General features: G+C 37.9%; 1 protein-coding gene across 6 annotated transcripts in view; it reads left to right on the top strand.

Annotated features, from left to right (window-relative positions):
* The window catches only part of LOC140148869 (glycerol-3-phosphate acyltransferase 1, mitochondrial-like), a 46,584-nt gene extending 33,491 nt beyond the window's left edge, over positions 1-13,093 (top strand). For all 6 annotated transcript variants that reach the window (XM_072170959.1, XM_072170962.1, XM_072170957.1 and 3 more), the window contains 13 exons: positions 685-781; positions 906-954; positions 1,256-1,336; positions 2,062-2,144; positions 3,160-3,273; positions 3,678-3,855; positions 4,277-4,347; positions 5,298-5,607; positions 5,962-6,107; positions 6,631-6,708; positions 7,250-7,363; positions 8,013-8,205; positions 8,657-13,093. In XM_072170959.1, the coding sequence (XP_072027060.1) occupies positions 685-781; positions 906-954; positions 1,256-1,336; positions 2,062-2,144; positions 3,160-3,273; positions 3,678-3,855; positions 4,277-4,347; positions 5,298-5,607; positions 5,962-6,107; positions 6,631-6,708; positions 7,250-7,363; positions 8,013-8,205; positions 8,657-8,832 (1,690 nt within the window). In that variant the 3' untranslated portion in view covers positions 8,833-13,093. The remainder of the gene's footprint in view (positions 1-684; positions 782-905; positions 955-1,255; positions 1,337-2,061; positions 2,145-3,159; positions 3,274-3,677; positions 3,856-4,276; positions 4,348-5,297; positions 5,608-5,961; positions 6,108-6,630; positions 6,709-7,249; positions 7,364-8,012; positions 8,206-8,656) is intronic.
* The last annotated feature ends 11,289 nt before the right edge of the window (positions 13,094-24,382 follow it).

Raw genomic sequence — 24,382 nt, 5'->3', positions numbered from 1 at the left:
CAGAAGATGGAAGAAATACTGCAAAAACAGTAGCATGGCATCCCCTGAAAAACAAATATATTAAAATACTTGTATTGATGGCAGTGTGCTAGCTGGAAGTTGCAGCTTGGCGCCCATCCAAATTTGACCTCGCAAACATTTATTCAGGCTTTAACAGACTATTAATTGTTCAGTGTGTTGCCATGGCCTTCAAATTAGGAATTTGCTCAGCTTGAGTTGAATTAAACTGTTACAACAACTGTAAATATGATTTAGCGTGTCTGTCAAATAACATTAATTTTGCCTGTTCCAGGAGCAAAGCATACCCCCCTGTCCAAAATAATGGGTGGATTGGTGACTGACTTTTTGTCAAAACCAGATTTTGCTGATCTTAGTGGTCTTGGTATAAAGATTATACATTTTGGTAATAATTGGTATTTGAAATACCTATTGAAACTAGGATAAATGTTTGATAGTGTTTTACACACAATGACACTAAAAATGCTTATCTTAATTCATAGGCACGGTGAGAAGTTTGGAATTTCCTTTTCTTTTACATACCTTGTGATTTAAGATTGTTGTTTCATCAGAAACCTTGGTTGAGTTTTATGTTAATTTAATGAGCCCAATGTATAAAACTGTTATTTTGCCGAAAACAGATGTTATTAATGACTTGTTTTTACTCTTTGTCATGAATATCTACAGTTGGTTCATGAGACGTCTAGGTGCATTTTACATCAAGAGAAAGATGGACAGGGATGTCGGCAAGAAGGACTGGGTTTACAGAGCAACATTACACTCGGTAAGAAAATACCTTATAGTCTTCAAAATAGTCTGAATCACAGCCTCTTTAGTGTAATAGCTAAATGGTTTAGTATGTCATAATACTCAAATAATAAAATAAAATGTCTATTATTGTTTTTCAGTATATGGAAGATATCCTCAGAAGCAATCAGAACATGGAGTTTTTTATTGGTGAGTTTTTCGTCTGCTGCACATTTTAGAAGTTGGAGTAACAAGTAGTTGATTACCTAAATCAATTAAATTAAGATTAACTTTGTTTTTTAAAGAATTATTAGGTCTTTACATTTTTTGACCCTTGAATAATAATTTTGTTTAAAATTAGGGTTTTTTTTGGTCATAATTCCTGCATTTTTGTAATCAACGTATTACAGTTGATGTGTTTCAAGATAGATGAGCCAGATGTACATTGTATTAGATATTTCTTGCATGTAGGCAGCGTGTTAATGATGACATAATGTTTCTTTGTTTACAGAGGGTGGCAGATCAAGAAGTGGCAAAGCTCTTGTACCTAAAGGTGGTTTGTTATCTGTTGTAGTTGATGCTTACATGGATGGTAAGTGTTAATATTTATTCACCTAAGATTTCCATTTTTGCATATCAGCCATTTATAATTGTCTTTTCAAAATTCAAAACCCATATAAGTAGTTGGCAAAAGGCACCCACTCGTCCTGCTACATCCTAAGGGGGGGGGGGTAGAACTTGGGCAAGGGTAACACTAACTCTGTAGAATCTTACAAAGCAAAACACTGTGTATGCATGCATCCCACGTGATGTGATGATCCATATAAACACACAGTTTAATTTCATTGGCCGGGCCAGCGAAACAACTGTGGCTATCGGTAGCTGATACAGTGCTTGGCATAGAAGGGGTCCTGGGTTTGGATCCCAGCAGGAAAAAACAACTTCTTTGTTCATCTCTCTTTATTACTTCCTTCTTTCCTTTCCATTTGCTAGAAAGCACTTTTAGCATTTGGGTTAAATTTGAGCAGGTCAGGTGAAAGCTGGTTCTTCTGTAGTAGTTTGTTCTGCAGTAGTGAGGTGTATCATATGATGGCTTTTATATTGAATATATCTAGACTGCTGCAGAAATTGAAGTGAAACTTGTACCCCTTGATTTGTGTGCTTGTTGTATGGCGAGGCATATGCATTGTATTGCTTAGTAACGCCCATGAGAGAGAAGTTCCTGAATCTGATGTTACAAGCTGCATCTTGGAATTGTCGACTGATTGAATGACAAGTGTTTCGATCCACCCTGTTATTTCTTTCTTATTTCATTAGGTGTAATACAAGATGCATACTTGGTGCCTGTGTCTGTCAGCTATGAGAAGATTCTAGAGGGAGATTTTAACCGGGAACAAATGGTACGTATTCATTCCCACACATCCACACACAGCGTTCGAAATAAGTGGTTGTCCGGGACAACCACAATGAACGTCGGACAACCCAAAATGCTGACGGCAGTTGTCCGAGGGACAACCATAAAAATGTGTACCAATGTTACCGAGTAAGCTTAACATAAAATGCATTGCATAAATCTTGAAATGTTCAGATGAAATTGTGACCAAAAATGTTGTTTTCCCATCAATTTTTTAGCAAGTATTTTATAAACATCATGATAAAATGCGGAATCTAACCTTGGCCTTTATAGCAGGTGTGCAGTATCGATCGGGACGAGCTAGCACATCATGGCCCCGGAAATTTGAGGAAATGAGATACTTTATCAATGGAGATGTGGGTGTTTACGTTTTTGACGTCCATGCGTCTTGAAATTCTGATGGCTTTTAAGCATAAAATCCGACACAAATATGAATTTATTGATGACAAATAAATGCTAAACATATAACCTGTATTTTCTTGGATTATATTTGATATTTTATAATAGCAACAAGGTGAGTTTGGGAAATGTGTGTGACATGTGAATACTGGCGGCAGTGTATGTTTTTTAAACTTGCAACTGTAGTTTTTACAGCTTAAAAAATTCTTAATTCGAACGCTGTCCACACACCTCCCCCCCCCATCGCTATCTATGGGGGACTATGCATAGTACCATTCAAATGAAGACATTTTGTATTCATTTCTAATGAATTGACATTTTTTACAGAGAACAGTTTGGTACCTATCAAGGAGAGATGTAGTATCAAACTTTTTAGTATTTTTCAAGTCAATAGCTCATAATAAAGAAATGTGAACCGTCCACACTTAAAAATGCAACCTCGTTTGCTGGTTTAAATATAATAAACATATTCATTTGAGGGTGATTACCCATCCACCCACACCCAAGTATGTACACCTATAATGTGGTATTGGTGACTCTATAGTAATGTGTTGTACAGAGTGAACCTAACTAATATTTGTTCTTTCTGTCCTTCAACTCAGGGCCTGCCCAAACAGAAAGAGAACTTTTTCAAGGCTATCCAGGGGATCCTGCATGTGCTGAAAAGTAACTACGGACATGTGCGTGTAGACTTTGCTCAGCCCTTCTCTCTCAAGGTAAATATTGCTTTAGTCAACCAACCTTTTTAATTAGATGATTAACAATTAGTTTTGTCATTGTTGAAATATGATGATGAAGATAAAAGGCATGAAATTTGTAATTTTACCCTAATAAGAATATTTTGTTGGCACAGATTGAGTTTACTTGCTTCTGAAATTGGTCTATAATTGTCTAATTATATTGTTTTAAATGAAGTAGGGAAAACATTAAGATTTCATCAAATTGTGTGTATCAATAAACTAAATTGCCCTACAATTTGCTGACTTTTGTCACAATTAAAAAAAACAAACAATTTGAATTTAAGAATTATACGGAAATTACTTATTTCAAGCGAATATTTTGAATTTTATAACTTGGTTTGAGTATCCTCTGTTAATTCAGTATGATTTTTCTATTCCAGGAGTATATGGAGAAAGCCCACATGCCAGCAGTACCTAGCAGTGACCTGCCAGTTGTCCGTCCACAAAGTCCCATTACCTTGAAGAAATCAGCCAGTGACCATTCTCTCTATGGAGCAGATATTGTCATTGAGGATCAAAGACAGTTGATCAAGGGACTTGGAGACCATGTTATCTGTGGTAAGCACTTTCCCTTGTTTATATATTTAGTCTGACCACAAAGTCCCTATACCTTTGAAGAAATCGCCTACAGTACTATCATCGCTTAAAAAGGAACTAGGTCTCTTGTGTCATGCGTTGCTGCGCAGCTTGATAAGCGAATGAGGCGCCAATGTGATGATAATGTGAATCATAACATTCAATTAGCCAATCAGAACCCCCCCTCTGTTTACGCTTGTATACAGCGCTAAATCGAAGCAGTTTGCAAAATACTGTTTTCACCAATACCAATCATTTTGAGTCATATCTGAAGTAATATTCAGTGTAAACTCCATTACACCATAATCCTGGCCAGTAAGCATGCAATTACCATGAAAAAACTATGTATCAAAGTAAATTGTTAGCATTATTTTAACTATCAACATTTTTTTTCTCGTGACAGATGCTGTTAATGTGAACACTGTGATGAGCACTAATTTGGTTGCGTTTCTGTTACTCACCAAGCACAGAAATGTAAGTTCTACATATTCATATGATTGAATGGTTCATACATGTTGTAATCTGGACATGTTTATTGCAATATGATGGTGAATAAATGATACAAAATTCAGTGTTGGAGCTTCAAATGTGAGCTTACAGTCCTGCTACTTCAAAAGATTTTTTACTGCATATCATTGTTCATAAGTTACTCCAGAATGATTATAAATACATTTTTCATTTCAAACAAAGGAGATGGCTCAAATAGATTTTGTTATAAAAATTATTGGCCGATTAGACAGTTGAGGGAGCAAGTGGTTATAACTTGTAAATATGTCCATTGTTCCATTGGAACAGCTCTTGATTGATTAGATAATTGATTGGCTTGGGCTCAGTCCCAACTGGTTCTGAATCTTGTTAGTTCTCAATTTATTTTATGCCAATATGCCTGACTTCATTTGGAGGGATAAAAAAAAAAAAAAACTGTAACTCACAAAGGATTCCTTTGTAAGTTATGGCTTTCTGGTTCTCAACCCTCAATTTGTTCATCCAATTAAAATTTTCAGGACAAGAAGGGGCTGATTTTTTAAAGGAGTATTTTGTGATCCTAGCATCCTCATTTTATGACATTTTTCACTAGGTATCCACGAAAAAAAGTTCATGAGTTATGCATAATTATGTGTATTACACTGCTCAATAGGCCACTGTGTTGTAATTCATTCTGGTGTACCAGAACTAATTGAAATTTTACGATATTTTTGCCAAACAAATTAATCTGCAAGAGTTTTTTTGTATATAAACATTATGTAGCCAGAACCTTCCTGTGGTATAAAAATCTAAACTTTTTTGAGAAAAGTGGGGGCTGATGTTGTGGTTCATGAAATGCCCCTTTAACTCATTGGAGCAATTTTGACTTGAACTAATTGAGCCTATATATATTTGTGTGTATTTTTTGTAAGTAATTTATCATACTTCGTCTATTACAGGGTGTACATTTCAGTAAACTTGTGAAAGATGCAGACTGGCTCAAGGGTGAAATCATTTCCAGAGGTAGAGATGTTGGTTTCACTGGAAAGACAGAGGATGTAGTCAAACATGCCATCAAGTTACTTGGGAAAACGCTGGTCAGCGTCCAGAGACCAGACCTTTGTCCAGACGTAGTACCACAGACAGACGGTCCCAAGGACGGTAAAAGGGACGACATAGTGATACCTAACACACAGTTACCGGGAGTGTTTGAGCTTAGTTATTATGCAAACACTGTGACATCTGTGTTTCTCATGGAGTCTGTTCTTGGTAAGTACTAAGGAGATAATGTTATCAGTTGATGATTCAATGAATTATTTTGTGAATGTAAGAACATTGTATGTGACAGTCATGCAATAGCTACTGTTGGCATTGCCATGCATGTCAAATCTACATTATACTAGATTCCAGATGACGTTAGAGGTCAGAGGGCATTAGACTTGACCATTTCATGCAGTAGGGGAAAATAATAAATATATCAGTCATCTTTCCCCTAATGGCAAAATAAAAATATTGCATAGTGTGGTGAAAATGAGCCCCTCAATTGATAGAAATGCAGGCTGCTCTAAATATATGTGAAACAAATTATATTATTATGTAATTTTCCCTTCTTTCAAATTACAGCCAGCTCAGTAACAGCGGTTTGCAATCAAAACATGTTGACGTTGAAAGCCAATGAACACAGAGATATTATGGTGTCAAGAGAGAAGGTCACTGAGAGAGCCAAAGAACTGTGTGATCTCCTGCAGTACGAATTCACATTTATACCGGTAAGTTGTTTGATTATGCTCATATATATTGGTACAGAATTGTGATCAGTACATTGTGTGTCACTGTTAATACACATAAATTCAACAGTAATATAATGTACTTGTAGATTGCATTTGTTCTAAAAAGGGTATTGGTGTGTGTATTTGTAAGTGTAACTGTATGAAACCACAGTCTCTTAACTAAATTGCTTTCTGAACTATAAGCTGACACTCGGTACACTTTTAGTTTGAGTTGTGGATGAAATGTTCTGAAAAATATTGTAATATTGATACTCAAACTACTTGTACATCATGACCCACTATGCCTATTTTCACCCTGATGTGGCAGTGACGTCAGTGCACATTTCCTTGGGTGCGGTGTTCACACAAAGTGCTGCCATACTCGTATACGCACTTACAGACACTGCATAGATTCACACGCAAAACAGCTGCCTCAACATGTTAACGTCACTACCACATCGGCAAAATATGGTATAGCTGACTACACATGCTAATTGTTTTTTCTTTGTATATTGTTATGCAGCCATGCGGTCATCTTAGTACATTGATATCAGATGCCCTTGATCAGCTTTCACTAAGGGACATTCTGCTTCAAGAGCAGGTAAGGGATATGTTTAAACAGCTATTAAGATATGCATGGTTTTACAGCCCATGTTGTATATCTACACACACACTAACAGAAAAGTATAAGAAAAGTAATCAAGCTTTTATGCTCCACCAAATTCTCAAAAATGAAAAATGGTGCCGATTTGATCATAAAAGCCCTTGCTGATTTCATGACACATTGCAAATAATTGTTTCAAAGCATCATACATGTCAGACATTCATTAACTGGATGTATTGCTATATTGTATCTCTTATATTCACTCATACATGGGATTGAAACAACAGAATTAGAGAAGGAGAACCTGGACTCGCCCACCATCTTGATACAGGCATGGAGCTTAAAATTGGGGTGTATTCGGTTTCCTCAGAATCCACTCGAGGCATTCGTTGTCATGCAATCATGACATGGATGATGGGCGCATTTGAGAGACACACTTGATGCGACCTGCATGCGAGTTCCAAGACGCTTCAGATGAGACCCAAATACCCCCAATATTCTCCCCATAGCTGACGGCACGATTGTATTATTTTTTCAGGTTCAGACCACACAGTACGGTGGTCGAGATGCTCTGTGGGCCAAACGAGTAGCAGCATCATGGGAGGATGAAGACATGATGGAATACAGAGAAACCCAAGATGAACAATTCCAGGTATGGCATCAGAATGTATTATTATTCCAGTTGAATTACACATTTCTATGGAAGACATGACCTTAGTCTCCCACACAAGGAGTGTTGATTTCAAATGGAATATCAGATTCAGGTATCCCTATTTGAAAGTCACACTCCCTGTGTGGGAGATTAAGTTCATGTCTTCCATAGGGGGTGTATGGGTTTCAACTGGAATAGCCCATGGTGATGGTAATCTTGTGACACTTATTAGACAGCAGCATTATAGTTTACCAAACTTAAATTTTGATTTAATAATAATTAAGATATTTTTACCTCCTCGCAAAGGCACACAAGATGACATGTTTGGGCACAAACTTTATAATGAAAAATACAAGACAGTCAAAAAATTATAAATAAACCTAACCTTAATACGTACTTTAACACAAAATCTCTGGTTCATATCCTTTTGTTTATATTTATCCCAACCGGAATGCTGTTCTTAACTTAAACCCTTGTCCTGAGACCTAACCAAAATCTCACAGCTGTGGGCTGACAAATCGTATTCTAAATTCTTCAAAGTTGCAGTAGGGTTAAAAAGGAGAAACAATGATCAATGTTATTTGAAGGTTTAAAAAAAAACAAACATCTTGCCATCAATAATCATGATTTGTCTTCTTCATCAATGCAGGTAAACACCAAGTCAGAATCCTTGGAATATCTGTACTTCCTTCAATCTGTATTGGGACCATACGTAGAGGGGTACTGGCTATCGGCTTGTAACCTTGTACGCCTATTGGATCAAGATGGACCAGAGAGCGACTTTGCTGATCAGGTCAATACTTATGCCAAAGATAGAGTAGCCAAAGGATTAGCTTTATATGGTAAGTGTATGTTAATAGTTTTGAGACAAATAAAGCTGCCGTACAAGAGGAATGTTATTGGTTCTATAAAGGAGATCCCAAGGTGTATCATTTCCGGAGGTGGGAAACGCCCAATTTTCATTAAACAAAATATTTTGGAAATATCTGGTCAAGTATTGAAACTGGAGGGCAAGCTGTGAACCTTAGCAACTGCTCCAGTCTGTGCTGACAGATAAGTTGATGCAAAATTTTAGCAAGATTCCTGAATGGTAACATTTGTTCGGCTTATATAAGGGCAAGGCGGAAATTATTCGGCTTTTGTTACTGCGCCAACTCAAGTCCCAACTCACACTCGCGTAAATTCACAAAATTGTGAATCCTCAACAAGAGTAAATGAATGTTTGTCAAAATAATCCATTAATCCACTTTTTAACCATGCACCCACATTTTGTTCTGTTTATTTCTTGTACAGCCGAGAGTTGTGCAATGGACACGCTACGCAATTCATGGAAGTTGTTCGGTCACTGGAAAGTACTGGACACATATCATGATGCAGAAAAAGTGAAGATGGTGCAACTCAGAGAACCATACAGGACTGAGGCCAGTTTGGGCACTCTTATTGACAGAATAGAGGCTTTCAGAACTTAGGCTATTATTCTACTCAAGAGTTGTTGTTCAACTGTATCAACTCATATAAAACTATGCGTGCATTTAATTGCAATGCTCATGAACTGACTGAAGAGATGGTTGAGCGGCATTGGCATTATGGAAAAGAATATATCAGTTGCTCCACTATCAAGAGCGTAAGATGTACTTCAAAGTATGACCAGTTTTTGGTTGCATCTTCTATATGGGCACAACGTATGAACTTGGTCTTGTGGACTCCGTTTGTGAGGTATGTGTGTTTCTGCAGAATATCTACGGATATCCCAAACAAATGCGTGTTTGGTGTGTGCACTGTTTCAACAGTAAGATGGATTTGATATATCAGCTGTATTACCTACATTGGTTTCATGGCAAACCAGGTGTTTGCTAAGGATTCTGCTGACTCCAAAAACTTGAGAGAGAGAGGGTGTCTGTGGACTCCCTACATATTTTTGTTGATGTTGATGTATCAGCAGTATTACCTACATTGGTTTAATGCCAATCTAGGTATTTGCTATAAGGATTCTGCTGACTCCAAAAACTTGAGAGAGAGGTTGTCTGTGGACTCCCTACATATTTTTGTTGATGAAATGTATGGGATAGATTATGGCCTATTCAAATCGAGGCAATGATGATCAAAATGTTGTTGTTATTATTGACATTGTACATTACACTGTTGCTCCCTAATTATAGGCTTAAAATTGTGATTGAGAAAAAAACACCCCTGAAAACTCTCATATTGTACAAAAAAATTACATTTCATAGTCCCTTAAGGTATATATTTTTGTAGGAATACCATTAAGTTACAAAGCAGACCTGCAAATGTTGCTAATTTTGAGGAGAAAGTGCCTAGTACTAGTATATTGGTGTTCCAAATTTTGTGCATGCAACTGTACCACCTGACCTCGAGCATATCCCATCTACCTGCTTGCATCTTTTTTAGATATAAAATGTGTCCAGGAAGAACATAAATAGGAATCCTGGTGTTTGCATGATTGTATTTAGCTTTGCCATTCCAGTTATTAAATAAACAAGTGATCTTGTGCATTTTATACTAGAAGTTGGTCTGCAATGTAAATATGTACAAACTATGGATGTCGAACAAGCTCAATAAAAAAATTACAACAAAATTGGCTATTCCAGTTGAAATCCATACACCCCCTACGGAAGACATGACCTTGATCTCTCACACAGGGGAGTGACGATTTGAAGAGGCGCCTATTCAGGTAATCCCATTTGAAATTCACACTCCCTGTGTGGGAGATTAAGGTTATGTCTTCCATAGGGGGTATGGATCTGAACTGGAATACCCCAATGCTGATGACTTATGTAAACTTGACGATTACAATCAAATTACAGATACTGTACAGTTTCATGTATGATGATGTTCATTGTATCAAATTTTGACATACAATTCTGGATTCAGAGTTAAATATGTACATGGCAAGGGAAATATACTTGTTTGGTATGTACATCAGATATCTGCTGGTATATTCATTTGTAATTAAGATGTCTATGGATTTGCCAAACCCAGTTCTAGAGTAGTATCTGTTCATCTGATCAAATTTGACCAATGATTTGTTAATTGGCATGTACATAAGATAGTACTGTGTTATATTTTTTTCTGTAGTAAGAGGTCCTTGAACTAACTACATGTACATACAGATAGCAATATCTGTCCATTGACTTTCAAAATAGACAGGATTGGGGAACAAAGTCTTGTCTCAAAGTGTGTAATGCATTGTAATAAGTCAGCCATACTCTTAACCATTGTTTTTATGGGGCAGGCAATCGTCAAAAGTTGTGGGGAAAATCTTCAAATGTCGCCCAATTGGGCTACGAAATCAGGGGTTTGGCAACCCTGCATGATTTTCTGACTTGCACAACAATCAAAAGTAATATAATCAATCATTTTCCCTCAATGTGTGCTATATTAGTAAAGAAACAAAAACATGGAAAGGATTTCACATTTTTGTTTTGTTTTGTGTATGTTTAATATCTTACAAGAAAAATCCCAAGAAGTTTTCACCGCTTTATATCAGTATTCAAATAGAATCAATGCATAATATTAAACATTGTGGTCTAGTCTTGCAGGACTGCATGTGGACAATCCTTAAAATAAGCGGACTGGAACCAGGAGCAATTTGATTTTGTACATTGCTCCTGGTTCACTGGACAGGAGCAATTATCAAATAGTAAATCCTTTTCATAATATACAGTTCAGCAAACCAGGCTTTTAACAGCACTACTGCATCAAGTTCAAAACTGGAACCAGGATGAATTTGTTTTAGAAAATTGCTCCTGGTTCATGTGAATTTTAAAAGCATCTCATTTCTTTCAATCTTGCCACTTTTGTATCGCACTTTAAGTAAAAAATTTAAGATGGGGAAAAAAAACTAATGACAAACAAAATGCATTCTTCATGAAGACATTGTGCATGTTATTAGAAATCAAATTGCTGTGACCATTTTGACCTGTGCCCTTCTCCACAGGATTTGTTGTGATATCATTTTGTAATTTAGATAAGACAATATTTGCTCATTTACCAAAGTTTGTGTGAATGAATGTAAGGGCAATGAACCCCCATGCCAACCAGAAGAAGTCTGGTTTATTTGGTAGAAATCAACCCTTTTTTGAAGGACAAATTTTTAGCCCTGTACCGCCCAAAATTATTCCTGATTACAGGCCTTGTAAGGGCCATATTGAAGTAGTTTTTACATTGAGACAAATGTTGTGTTTTCTGCAATCTTAAGCTCCCTACTAAGATATTTGGCTCAAATTGATTAGCTTTGGCCTTGTTTTGTTATCTATGTATTGTCCTCAGATTAATAAGTAAACAGATTGGAATTTTCCATGCCTGTGCCCTCTAAGCGTACTCTAAGCTGACGCCGGTACAGCGTTCAAACCTGGCGACATCGCGCGAAGTTTCTTTTGTGTACGCTCACGCTATTTGCGCTATTTTTGAGTTTGCTCATGCGGTACCTGACTTAGCATCGATCCCCATGGGCAACATGCCAAGTTTCCACGGTATGGTATTGTCACTGTAACATTTTGGGCTATTCTAGTTGAAATCGATCACCCCTATGGAAGATATGACCTTAATCTTGGAGTGTGAATTTCAAATGGGGTTATCTGAATAGGTAACTCCATTTGACACACCCCCTGTGTGAGAGATTAAGGTTGTGTCTGCCATAGAGGGTTGTGTGGTTTCAGCTATGGGCAACTCGATTTGACATCTACACCCCCTGCTGTGTGAGAGATTAAGGTTGTGTCTTCCACAGGGGATGTGGATTTCAACTGGAATTGCCCATTTGTGCTGCAGATCAAAATGTTGTTATATACTGGTCCTTAGCCAAGGCAACCATAGAAACGTACATAATTGTGTTACAATGATATACATACATATATTTTATGTTAACTTTGAGTTGTTTAGGCTGAATGTATACATTGTAGGGAAGTAATTTCACAATGCAAAGACAGTACTGTAAGACATTTGAAAATATATAAAAAAAGTCTGAAATCTGACATAAATTATATTGAGCAACTCAACTGTCAAGGTTTGAGTTCTTTATTAGATAGGTATTCATTTTGATGTGCTGTTTTTGTGTTGATAAAGACATTTAAAAGAAAAATTGATGTAGAGGAAAAAAAAAACGATATGAAATTAGCATAGCTGTTATGTACACTGCCGTAATTAAATTCATTCAGTTAGAGCAAGAACACACAAATTTATTGGCACTTTTGTGTTAGAGATTGTTGAATTAAGGTTACATGTTGATATTCTGAACAGTAATTTAGTCCGAAAACCCAAGAACTTTATGTTATAAACCCTAACCCGTACCCTAAACTTCATCCTAACCTAATCCTAACATAAAATGCCCTAAACCCTAACTTCAACCCTTTTCGGACTAATGGGCTTTTCCGGAATTTAAATTCAAAAGTCACCTCATACATGATGTTAGGTATGTCACAAAATTGATTGGCACTTTAGTTGGAGAATGTTTAATATAAAAAAATCAAAGTGTGGTAAAGGCAGATTTGTATGTATTTTGTTTGTTTCATAACTGACTTACGTTTTGTACTAGTAAATACATTTAAAAAATGTGCTGATTTTGAATTTCTTTACAAGATATGTTTTGTTAAGTTTGATAGAGAAACAAGGTGTAACCTACCTAATAAGTGATGAAAAAATGGAAGTTAAAGATGGAATGTAGAAGTATGTGCAAAATAAAAACAATTGTGAATTGTATGTGTTATAAAAATACCTGTGTTTTTCCGTGAGTCTATTTACTGCATTTGGGTGTATCATGTTGACTGTTTGGAACACAAAAAGACTAACTACATGGGCTGCCTGGGGCACAAAAGGGTTAACCACATATTTTTAATGGGAAGTTTAAAAGTAACTATTTGTTTGAACTTGGCAGTTATCCCTTTTGTGCACCAAGTACCCCATGCAGTTGATTACTTAGTGCTGCAACCTATCAGCTGATACAGGGTTTCTATTAAAAACTGATCAACAAGGGTTACATTTTTGATCCAAATAATTATAAAAGGCCCTGCATGCTTTTATCGATTGGCTCCAAAGAAAGGATTTGAACCAGCGACTTTCACCGTAATCATGGCGCAGTGCAGTCCATTCAATCAAATGTTGTCGGCAACCTATTTGATCGTAGTGCATTTTGTTATGTGTGTGAGACGAACTGTCGTGGTAGATTGCAATCATGCTTTTGTTGAATGCATTTGAGTAGTCTGCCATATTTACAGTATGATACGTCATATGCACAACCTCTATTCGCTGTCGTAGTGCATGTTAGATTATGACCGTTGCTAGGTCAACTGGATCACGCTTTCTTCGTTATGAACCACTGATCGAAATGATCACAACACAAAGCCTATGGCATATCAAAATTCGGAACAGGTGTATGAGCCCATGCTTGGAACAGTAACCAATGGTTACTAACGTGCACTACGACAATGAATTAGAGAATTCATTCTGACCTCGTCAGGTCAAATGTTGGGTTTATACGGAATATGCCTAGCACAGAAATTAATAGACACAACTTTATTCCAAAAGTTATAAGCTGCTGGAGTGCTCAATTCCTTAATGGAGTCTAACTACATTGAATACCGTGACCAAAGTTTACACCAAGTGTTGAAGGACGACTGGCTCCACAAACTTGATGATCATCTACTTAATAACCGAGAACTGCGCAAGCCGTGAAATGAATTGTAGTTTGGTTATGTATTATTGTATTAAATCTTCCCGGAAATGTTCACTGATCTTATAGGTCTCCATAATATGCTATACTAGATTTCGCGGTTCTCGGGTTGGGCGGTTCTCGTGATAGGCCTATCTCTAATTACCCAACGCCCGTTACCTATAATACTTGTCCTGACCTATACGATATATGTCTTTCAATGATTAAGACACAACTATCAACTCTGTTTTGTAGCTGACGCTTACTTCGGAACCTATAATCTGAAAACCCATCGTTCGCCTCTTCCAAACCCTGTCCTGCAACCACATCGGAGGACCCAAAAATACCCCGAAATTTTAGTAGTGTCTGGATGTAGGCCGTCAATTCAATCGGGAGAAATGTGAACGCAAACGGGTATGTTAATCATGTCTTTAAAATAGGCCTACTGGTCCGATGAGATGCACCTGTTAGTCACTGTAATGCTTTCCGATGCTCAGACTCGCGCCGCCGGTACTCCGCAGCACTACGCGATAGCGCACCGCTGGCTTCGCGTATATACGCACCGCGAAAGCACGCGTTAGCGAGCCACGCGCACGCCGATAGTGCGCGGACAGAGGACGGACACGCCATAATTAGTATTAAGATAATAGGTTTGTGTTCAATCGTACAGGATATGGTGGTGCCACTATCGAGTACTATTTATTGTTTCATCAAAGATTTTGGTAACTTGCTCACCGCAGAATGCGTCTCGTGTCTACTCTTCGCTGCTTATACACGTAGGTCCCATCCCCATGGACGCGATATTGAATAATTTTTTACATAGACATCGATCCTAAAGGCCCCATCCCGGGGCACTGTCACTTTGGAGGGTCGTTGAAGATCCCCTTTTCTGCATTACTGTCACCCAAAGACCCTATGTTTTTTTTATCAGCACATGCTCTGTATCCCAAAGACCCCTTAATTTTCTTCTGTCACTGTTATTATTTCTTTTGAAATATAAACAGCCATTTGAAGCCTGTTTTCGAGGCTTCTTTTGGCTCGCATCCAAAAAGGTCATATTCTCATCCAATTTAATAGGGGGGAGTGTCACGGCAAAAGGGGTGTCGTAGGCCTACTATTACAACAGCTGTTACGTAAGACAATAGTGGTTTCGGTTTAGTTTATTTTGTACATTATAACCCACATACCTGCGTATAATAACGAGATTAAAAGTAGTATAAGGGACCGTTCAATATTTATGCCTGTGTGGGAATGGGAGACATAAAAAACAAATCGAAACAATTCTGTGCCCCCCCCGAAAGAAATTTCGGGTCCCCCTTGTTTTTCTCGATTTTCTCCAGAGTGCAACTCTACCTTTCTTATTACAAGACTGCCCTACCCCATCCCCAAACCCCGGGCCTAAACCCTAACCCTAAACTCCGTAAACGAGGACTGGACTCAAGTCTAGCAAGTTGCACCCTATTCGGTAATTGGACCAAACTTACTCGTAATAGATTTTCCCATCAAGACCCACACAATTTTCAGGATCCCTTGAAATTCCCCATTTCCCCCTGGCATAAATATTAGTTGGTCTCTAAAAACATTTTTCAAATTAACATGATTAAAAATCACTCCCTGTAGGAGCTCTTTAAATTGAAATAGAAAACGAGGCGCTCACATTTGATAAAACAAAGCCATCAATCTTGATACAAGAAATTATTGTGAAGTATTATCTGCATATTTCCCCACCCTCTCTAAACCACCTCTTCACTGATAACATCCATGACGACAGTAAGTCTTTTCATTTCTTCTCTTCGCCCGGCAGTGGTACGGCCTGCTTTTGTATTCCTGAAGTGTGTGTAATGAGCGGCAAGTTCTTTGGCCGTCGTTGGTGCTGGCTTTGCTCTTATGTACCTTCGTTTAATGTTTTTGATGACATCACTCTGTTCTTTCTCCACATCTTCCAACACCTCCGTGATGGTGTCATATTGCATCAAAAGTCTGGAGGATTCTTGCAGATGCAAGGATGTCTGAATATCTAAAGGCAGCGTCAAGTCTTCAATATATTCTTCTCTGGTACCGTACATTGTGCCTTGTGGGTACACTAAGTTAGTCAGGCTCACATCACACACTATAGGTGGCGCTATTCGTCCATAGGGAAGTGGAATGTGCCTGTACGGTCCAAAAATGGCTTTACTGTGGGGCTCAATGGAAAAAATTACTAAAATTTAATTTTGACAACCAAAACCTAAGTGATGTTGACTTATGTTGGTACTGGCATAATAATGGATTCATAAGCTATCACATAGTGCAATCTATGTTCCACCAAGTGGACGCTCGTTAAAGCGCAAAAGCAATTTGTGTGTAAATCAAGACCATCCAAAACAGCTTTCTTACAGTAAAGAATAGGAGGTCATCTGGGGTCACATACAGTAGTGTACATTGTACATGTGCCTGCTGTCACAATTTCACACACAAAATTTTGGACAATTTGGTGACACTATTTTTGTCTGTAACTTCAAAAGTATATGCACTAGAAACATGATTGACCCCTTAATGTTTAGGTAATTTGATTCTCTTTCAAATGAAAGAACTTTCAGCTAAAAATATTGAACTTCAAAATTTTATGAACGTACCTAACTAAGTGGATTTAAGTTGATCTTCTCCCACCTTCTTAGCACATTATCCGTCTTGCTGATGGTGATTTTACAGAATGATATGATGGTCTGAAGATTGGTAAGGATTTGTGTCATCTTTATCATCTGAGTCTTCATAAAGCTTTACTTCCATTGGTCTTGGAAAACTTTGACGAAAATGGTCAAAAATGCAAGAAAATGCCTAAAAACTTAAATATCAGGGCGGAGAGCATCCCACGGGGGGAGGGGGAGCAAGAGGGAGCAAGACTTCTCACAGGATTGTCCGTTGCCCCCCTTACCCCGGGCTACGCCACTGGGTGAAGGAAGGAGAGAAGGAAAAATGGATAAAAGATGATGAACCGTGACTACCCTAGTTTATTAGGCATACGAATAGTACTTACCTTCGATGAATCCATCATGAAATACAATTTCTCACTTATTTCTGTGAAATACCGCTGAATACTGTGAAATACCGCTGAATACTATCAACGCAAACCAAAATCTTTACAACATCTACAACCACTTCACGCAATGTTTGTGTTTGTTGCTATGAGGTTTATATGCGCGCATTGGCACGGGTAACCAAAGCATTCGCGCACGGGGCGACGCTTTATTGTTACACGCATTTGACGCATCTACAGCGCGCTGTCAAAGTGGTCTCTCCATTGACTGCCAAAATGGTCTGCCACTTCCACAAGCGCTCTTTAGCCATAATTCATTGAAAACAGTAACTTTTTGCACAAGATTTGCAATGTAAAGAGAATTGGTCATTGCTCATTGAAATGAAGCTAGCATATCGACAATATAAGTGTGCTCTTTCATTTAATGACATAGAATTTGAAAAATATTGTTAGGAACACTTTAGGTTTTGACTTTTAAACCCTACATTTTGGTCAAAAATTGTGCTTGGATAGGTAGTTTTTAACCGATTTACCACATTCGCCTTGCTATAAACATTGAATATTTGTGTTATCTGTTGACCTAATGAAAAAAGTGTTTTTAGGGGGAAATGTTAGCTTTCGTTCGATATAAAAAAAATTCTGATTGGATGATGCAGGGAACACTTTAGGTTTTGACAAAAACCAATCACAGATGCCTATTTTCCACTAAATCTCACACAGTTCTTATGATGCTATGCACTCAACCGTGTAGTATAAACACAGCCTGTGTAGAGGCTAGACTCGCTGTGCTTGGAAATATCTGTGTATTCGGGTGTATCGAGGTGTATCGAGGTGGAAACTGTGCGTAGATACATTTATAAGAGAATCGTTTTTGTTGTCAAACCTTTTCATATGTGGCCGTGCCAAAAACCTTTGCTCCAGGGAGGTAAATAAGGATAATTTAGGGTTAGATAGGGTAAGTGGGACTCTTAGGCTAAATGAGCTCATAACATAGATATTGTACGTTGTGCAGAAAACTGTTTGCCTTTTGATATAAATTATAGCTAATGAGATATCTTTTAAGTAAACTCCTCAACAAAAGTTTGGAAAGTTTTTTCAAGCATCTGTATCTCAAATTATTTGTGACATATTCATATCAATGGATAGCTGCAATACTCCCCTTTACAATGACACCCCATTTGAAACAATATCATGATTCACGGCTGAGTACACGCCTTGTAAATGTAGTGGGGTCTCAAACAGAATTTGCCAAATTGACCATTACTCTAGTCACTAACCTCAATAGCGGGTGGAAAAGCCATACGCAGCACAATAGTCATGCACCTTCTCCTCATGCTGCTCACCGACCTGGTTACACGTTACTGTGGCATGGCATTCCATTCTTCAACAAGGATTCGTCGCAGGTCATTCAATGTGGTTGCATATGGGCTTCTCTGGCACATACAGGACAAGCAAGCTGGTCCCACAAGTGTTCAATCGGGTTGAGGTCTGGCCCCCGGGTCTGGCCTGATGGCAGGCCATTTTGGCTCTACTCCCATGTATTCTGTAGGTAGTCGTTGACTACCGTGGCTCTGTGGGGCGAACGGTGTCATCTGGAAGGATTGCATTAGGTCCCAGATTGTGAAGATATGGGATTGCAGCTTGCTGCACAGAATAATGCTCAATTTGGCAAATTCTGTTTGAGACCCCACTACATTTACAAGGCGTGTACTCAGCCGTGAAAGATGTTGTTTCAAATGGGGTGTCATTGTAAAGGGGAGTCTTGTAGCTATCCATTGATATGCAACACGACATGAATATGTCACAAATAATTTGAGATACAGATGTTTGAAAAAACTTTCCAAACTTCTGTTGAAGAGTTTAGTTTGTGATCAAGTACTACATGGCTTATTAAATTCCAGAGCTGTAAATTGAGCTGTTCCACTTACCCCATCAAAAACGCAGCTGTGGTGTAAGTGGGACACATGCTGGGGTAGGGGTAAATTGGTATGATATTATTACATTAAAAGAACATATTTTACAGCAATGCATATTTATATTGAAGAATTTGGGCATTATTGACATAATTATACCAGAAACAAAATGTTATTATAATATTATTATGTTTACTACCCAAGTGCATATGTTGTGGGGTAAGTGGGACACTATACTAAATAATTGGCTCATTTATATAGCAATTTGCATAGTTTCATCATGATTTTCTGCTATCAGGCTTGTAAAAATGTTCTTTTTATGGTAAATAAAATATATTATCTCTCAATTTGTCCATAATTCTCAGTTGAGATTTTTAAATATTTTGCAGTCATAGGCCTATCCTGAAATAAGTATAATTCCTCGAAGTTGGCATCACGTCACATCAATGTAGTGTTGGTCTAAAGCATCTCCCGCAGCTCAAATACCAAATAAACTCCAATACTGAGCTATGAAACTATATATAACATACATATTTGCAATGGGGTAAGTGGGACGGACATTCGGTATTGCAGATTCAGTGCTGCAATGAAGAATAATATAGTAAGCGTCCCACTTACCCCCACTGTCCCGCTTACCCATCTTACCCTACTTGGTGGGCAATTTAATTTACTTTTGCCCTCAAATCAGGGATAATAATTTACTGGGTGGGCAGCTTGTAATAAAAGGCATTTGGATTTTCCGAAATGCAGACTAGTTTTTCGGCTTCGATGTTTACCCCTCCTAAATAGACTGATTCCATTTTTTGCAGGTAGCATTTGCTTTTTCTAAAGGATAATTATAACAGTTTGGAAGTAATGGTTCACGTTATGAGTTTGAATGATTCAGTTTTAGCCCTTTATAAAAGTTGTGATTAACTTTACTCAGAACATGTTACGATACAGCATTCATCATGTTCGATGTTCCAACTTTCAGAAAAAAATTAAGGATAATTTAGGGTTAGATGGGGTAAGTCAGTTCGGGGGCACTGCTAATTCAAAGACGTCTCTGATATCAAATACTCTTGAAGCGTCATGTCACATAACAGTATCATATTTCAGAGACGTCTCATAAATCACATACTCCCTAGTTTCAAAACCCAGTCGCAAACGATATTAATAATTTTGGTGAACGTGCCAGCGCAGTGGGAATAATTTTGTGTACAGGCCTTATCAGGGTTGTAGCTAGCCCAAGTTGAGCATGTTGAGTGCCTGCTAATTTTATTATCCAATTCATGAATTGCATAGTAAAATTTGGATTTTTTTACTTCAAAACATTTGATTTTGGCCATTGCAATCTAAGTGTGTTCTGGGACCATTTGTCAGAATTTGCACAGCATTAGATATAATTTTTGCACAGGTAGATATTTGCTAAACATAGGAAAGCTTATTCTAATACACTCAGCTTCGTTCCGATGTGCTGCATCGAGTGCCCAGCTGTCAACAAAGCTCGACGTATGATATCACAGATCCCCGTATGTGAAATCACTGACCCGTCTTTGAAATCAGAGACGTCCGGTTAATACGAGTGCCCCCGAACTGAAGTGGGACTCTTAGGCTAAAACGAGCTCATAACATGTACGTTGTGCAGAAAACTTTTTGCCTTTTGATATAAATTATAGCTAATGAGATATCTTTTAAGTAGTTTGTGATCAAGTACTATTATACATGGCTTATTAAATTCCAGAGCTGTAAATTGGAGTTTTTCCACTTATCCCGTCAAAAACGCAGCTGTCGTGTAAGTGGGACACATGCTGGGGTAGGGGCACAGAATTAGAGAAGTGATATTATTACATTAAAAGAACATATTTTACAGCAATGCATATTTATATTGAAGAATTTGGGCATTATTGACATAATTATACAAGAAACAAAATTATATTATAATATTATTATGTTTACTACCCCAAGTGCATTTGTTGTGGGGTAAGTGGGACACTATACTAATTATTAATTGGCTCATTTACATAGCAATTTGCATAATTTCATCATGATTTTCTGCTATCAGGCTTGTAAAAACGTTCTTTTTATGGTAAATAAAATATATTATCTCTCAATTTGTCCATAATTCTCAGCCTAGATTTTTAAATATTTTGCAGTCATAGGCCTATCCTTAAATAAGTATAATTCCTCGAAGTTGGCACCACATCACATCAAGGTAGTGTTGGTCTCAAGCATCTCCCGCAGCTCAAATACCAAATAAACTCCAATACTGAGCTATGAAACTATAGCATATATATTTGCAATGGGGTAAGTGGAACATTCGGTATTTGCAGATTCAGTGCTGCAATGAAGAATATAGTAAGTGTCCCACTTATGACTTACCCCACTGTCCCACTTACCCATCTTACCCTACTTGGTGGGCAATTTAATTTACTTTTGCCCTCAAATCAGATATAATAATTTACTGGGTGGGTAGCTTTGTAATAAATGGCAGTTGGATTTTCCGAAATGCAGATTTTCGGCTTCGATGTTTACCCCTCCTAAATGGACTGATTCCATTTTTTGCAGGTAGCATTTGCTTTTTCTAAAGGATAATTATAACAGTTTGGAAGTAATGGTTCACGTAATGAGTTTGAATGATTCAGTTTTAGCCCTATATAAAAGTTGTGATTAACTTTACTCAGAACATGTTACGATAAGCATTCATGTTCGATGTTCCAACTTTCAGAAAAAAATTGTTTAAGTCTCACTTTGGCCCATTATAGTAATAGTCATCATTCTCCTAGGTATGAAAAAATAAAAATAAAAACACCACTGTTTAGCTTGTGTTTAGATTATATAGGCCTACGAGTTGATATCTACACGTAATAATGTATTACGTGTAGATGTAGTGAACCGTCTTGAACCGTCTTTCATAGAGGTAAGACGTGCTTATTTTGCTCTGAGCTTTGTTTGCTACTGAGTTCTATTTGAACTTGCCTTCAGTTTTTGACTTGAATTTTATTTTTACAAAATTGTTTTTTAACTACAGTTACAGTATGTAGTTTTCGTTGTTTGCTTTTATATTTTGTTGTCTGTCCCTGAAGAAGAGCAGTTTATCTGCTCGAAACGTCGGTTGTATTTTTGTTAACTTTGTCTACCATCCCTGTGGTTTTGGATTTTTTCTAATGCAGACGTAACAGTGCATGTACACCATTCTGGTTTACATACTGCATTAGCCCCGGATATCGACGACAAAGAAAGACACAAAACAACCAAACTTTTGTGCGGAATGACCACGGAATAATTTTATGGCTCAATAATACTGAATAAAAACACATAAAACACAAAGCCGAATATACACTGGCTATCTGTGCAATGTTAAACACAAGAGCACCTTTAAATTCTGAATTACCAACTGTCACCGTGATACACAGGCGAACGAAGAAAAACATATACTTTCAACATGTACTTACACAATGTTTATGCTGTCGCCATACTACACGGACGACTAAATATAACAATTTGTAGCAAATCACAATAGTCCCTAAAAGCTTAAAAGTTTTTTCCCAACCCCTATTTGTTCCCGAAGGCGCGTCCCCAGCAACGCGAATAATCAGAAAAAAACCGCTCAGGCTCCAAAAAGTAAGCCCTCACCGGCCCCACCCCCTTTTACCCCAAAACGAAACAAGGGCGGGTAGGGGGGGTTTTCATTTGAAAGAATGGCCATCAAAACTATTCCGGAGTCAAAATGTGACGTCAACGGCCGGCCAATGCACACGCCCGCATCGTCGCGACCCCGGGACTAATAGCAATTAACAAAAACGAGTTTCGCTAATTGTACTTAGCCCCGGATATCGACGACAAAGAAAGACACAAAACAACCAAACTTTTGTGCGGAATGACCACGGAATAATTTTATGGCTCAATAATACTGAATAAAAACACATAAAACACAAAGCCGAATATACACTGGCTATCTGTGCAATGTTAAACACAAGAGCACCTTTAAATTCTGAATTACCAACTGTCACCGTGATACACAGGCGAACGAAGAAAAACATATACTTTCAACATGTACTTACACAATGTTTATGCTGTCGCCATACTACACGGACGACTAAATATAACAATTTGTAGCAAATCACAATAGTCCCTAAAAGCTTAAAAGTTTTTCCCAACCCCTATTTGTTCCCGAAGGCCAACCGTGGATTCGAGGTGCGCGAATCCGGATTCGTGCAACTAGAATCCGCGGCCACCAACCCTGCAAGGGCCGAAACCATGAGAGCTAATAAAAGAAGACCTTTGAACTAGCAAAAAGAACTCGATCGCTCTCCTTATGGTGAATAATAATAATAATAATAATAATAATAATAATAATAATAATAATAATAATAATAATAATAATAATAATAATAATAATAATAAAGCATTTATAATGCGCCATTTATCTAGAAAATTAAATCTAATCCAAGGCGCAAATCAGCTATCCAAATTGTTGGCTCAATACAATTTCATACAAAATACCATCAACATGAAACCAAAGAATCATTAATACGTGTGAAGCAAAAATACAGAGCAGAGCAGTATAAAAGCATGATAAATCAAACACGGACATTATACGCAGTATTGAATAAGAAAGTCTTGAGTCCAGATTTGAACTGATCAACAGAAATTGATTGTCTCAGATTATAGGGAAGCGAGTTCCAAAGTTTTGGTGCAACAGCAGAAAAAGCACGGTCTCCCAGAGAATAATTAGATCGTGGAATTTTAATAGACATTTGTCTGACGATCTAAGAGTGCGTGCAGGTGTGTATGGAACAAGAAGGTCCGTGATGTAAGAAGGAGCAATGCTGTTTAAACCTTTCCATGTGAGAAGAAGAGTTTTAAATACAATTCTTTCACGTACGGGAAGCCAGTGCAGATTCATAAGAATGAATTAACGAGCCCCTGTTGCATTGACTCACTCTTGGCGCATACAATGGTTCCCGATATCATGAGTGGGGTATATCCTGATTTCGTGCATGTTTGATAGCTGTGTCAAAAACGGCATAGGATCCGCCTTGCTGCATTCTCCCCTATGGGAGATCAGCCTTCTGTGGGAGAAGTGCCTGATCAGCCCTAAACCCGGGCAGTCGCGGGCCGCTTTCAGTCCAAGTACTTCCCCCAGTACTACCACCCCTAGCTCACCAGGCGAGGACGACGCCTGCCCTGTGATTTCTGATGGATTTATAGCATTTGGTGGCGTGTTATTAACTGCGCCGCTATCGCCATTAGAGCGGACGCTTGCTGCTGACTTTCTTTGCTGAACTTCCTTGTTTGCGTCTTTCTTTGCTGAACGTCCTTGTTTGCGTTTCGGCATGACATTATCTGTAGGAAAGAAAAAGAAAATTAGCTATTGTCCTAATAAGCATGAATGTGTATTATGAAAAGTGACAGGTCCAACTGACAGTCTCATCCCCCAATTT

The sequence above is a fragment of the Amphiura filiformis genome, chromosome 3, assembly GCF_039555335.1.
Source record: "Amphiura filiformis chromosome 3, Afil_fr2py, whole genome shotgun sequence".
Classification (NCBI taxonomy): domain Eukaryota; kingdom Metazoa; phylum Echinodermata; class Ophiuroidea; order Amphilepidida; family Amphiuridae; genus Amphiura; species Amphiura filiformis.
This window is presented reverse-complemented; position numbering and strand designations above follow the sequence as displayed.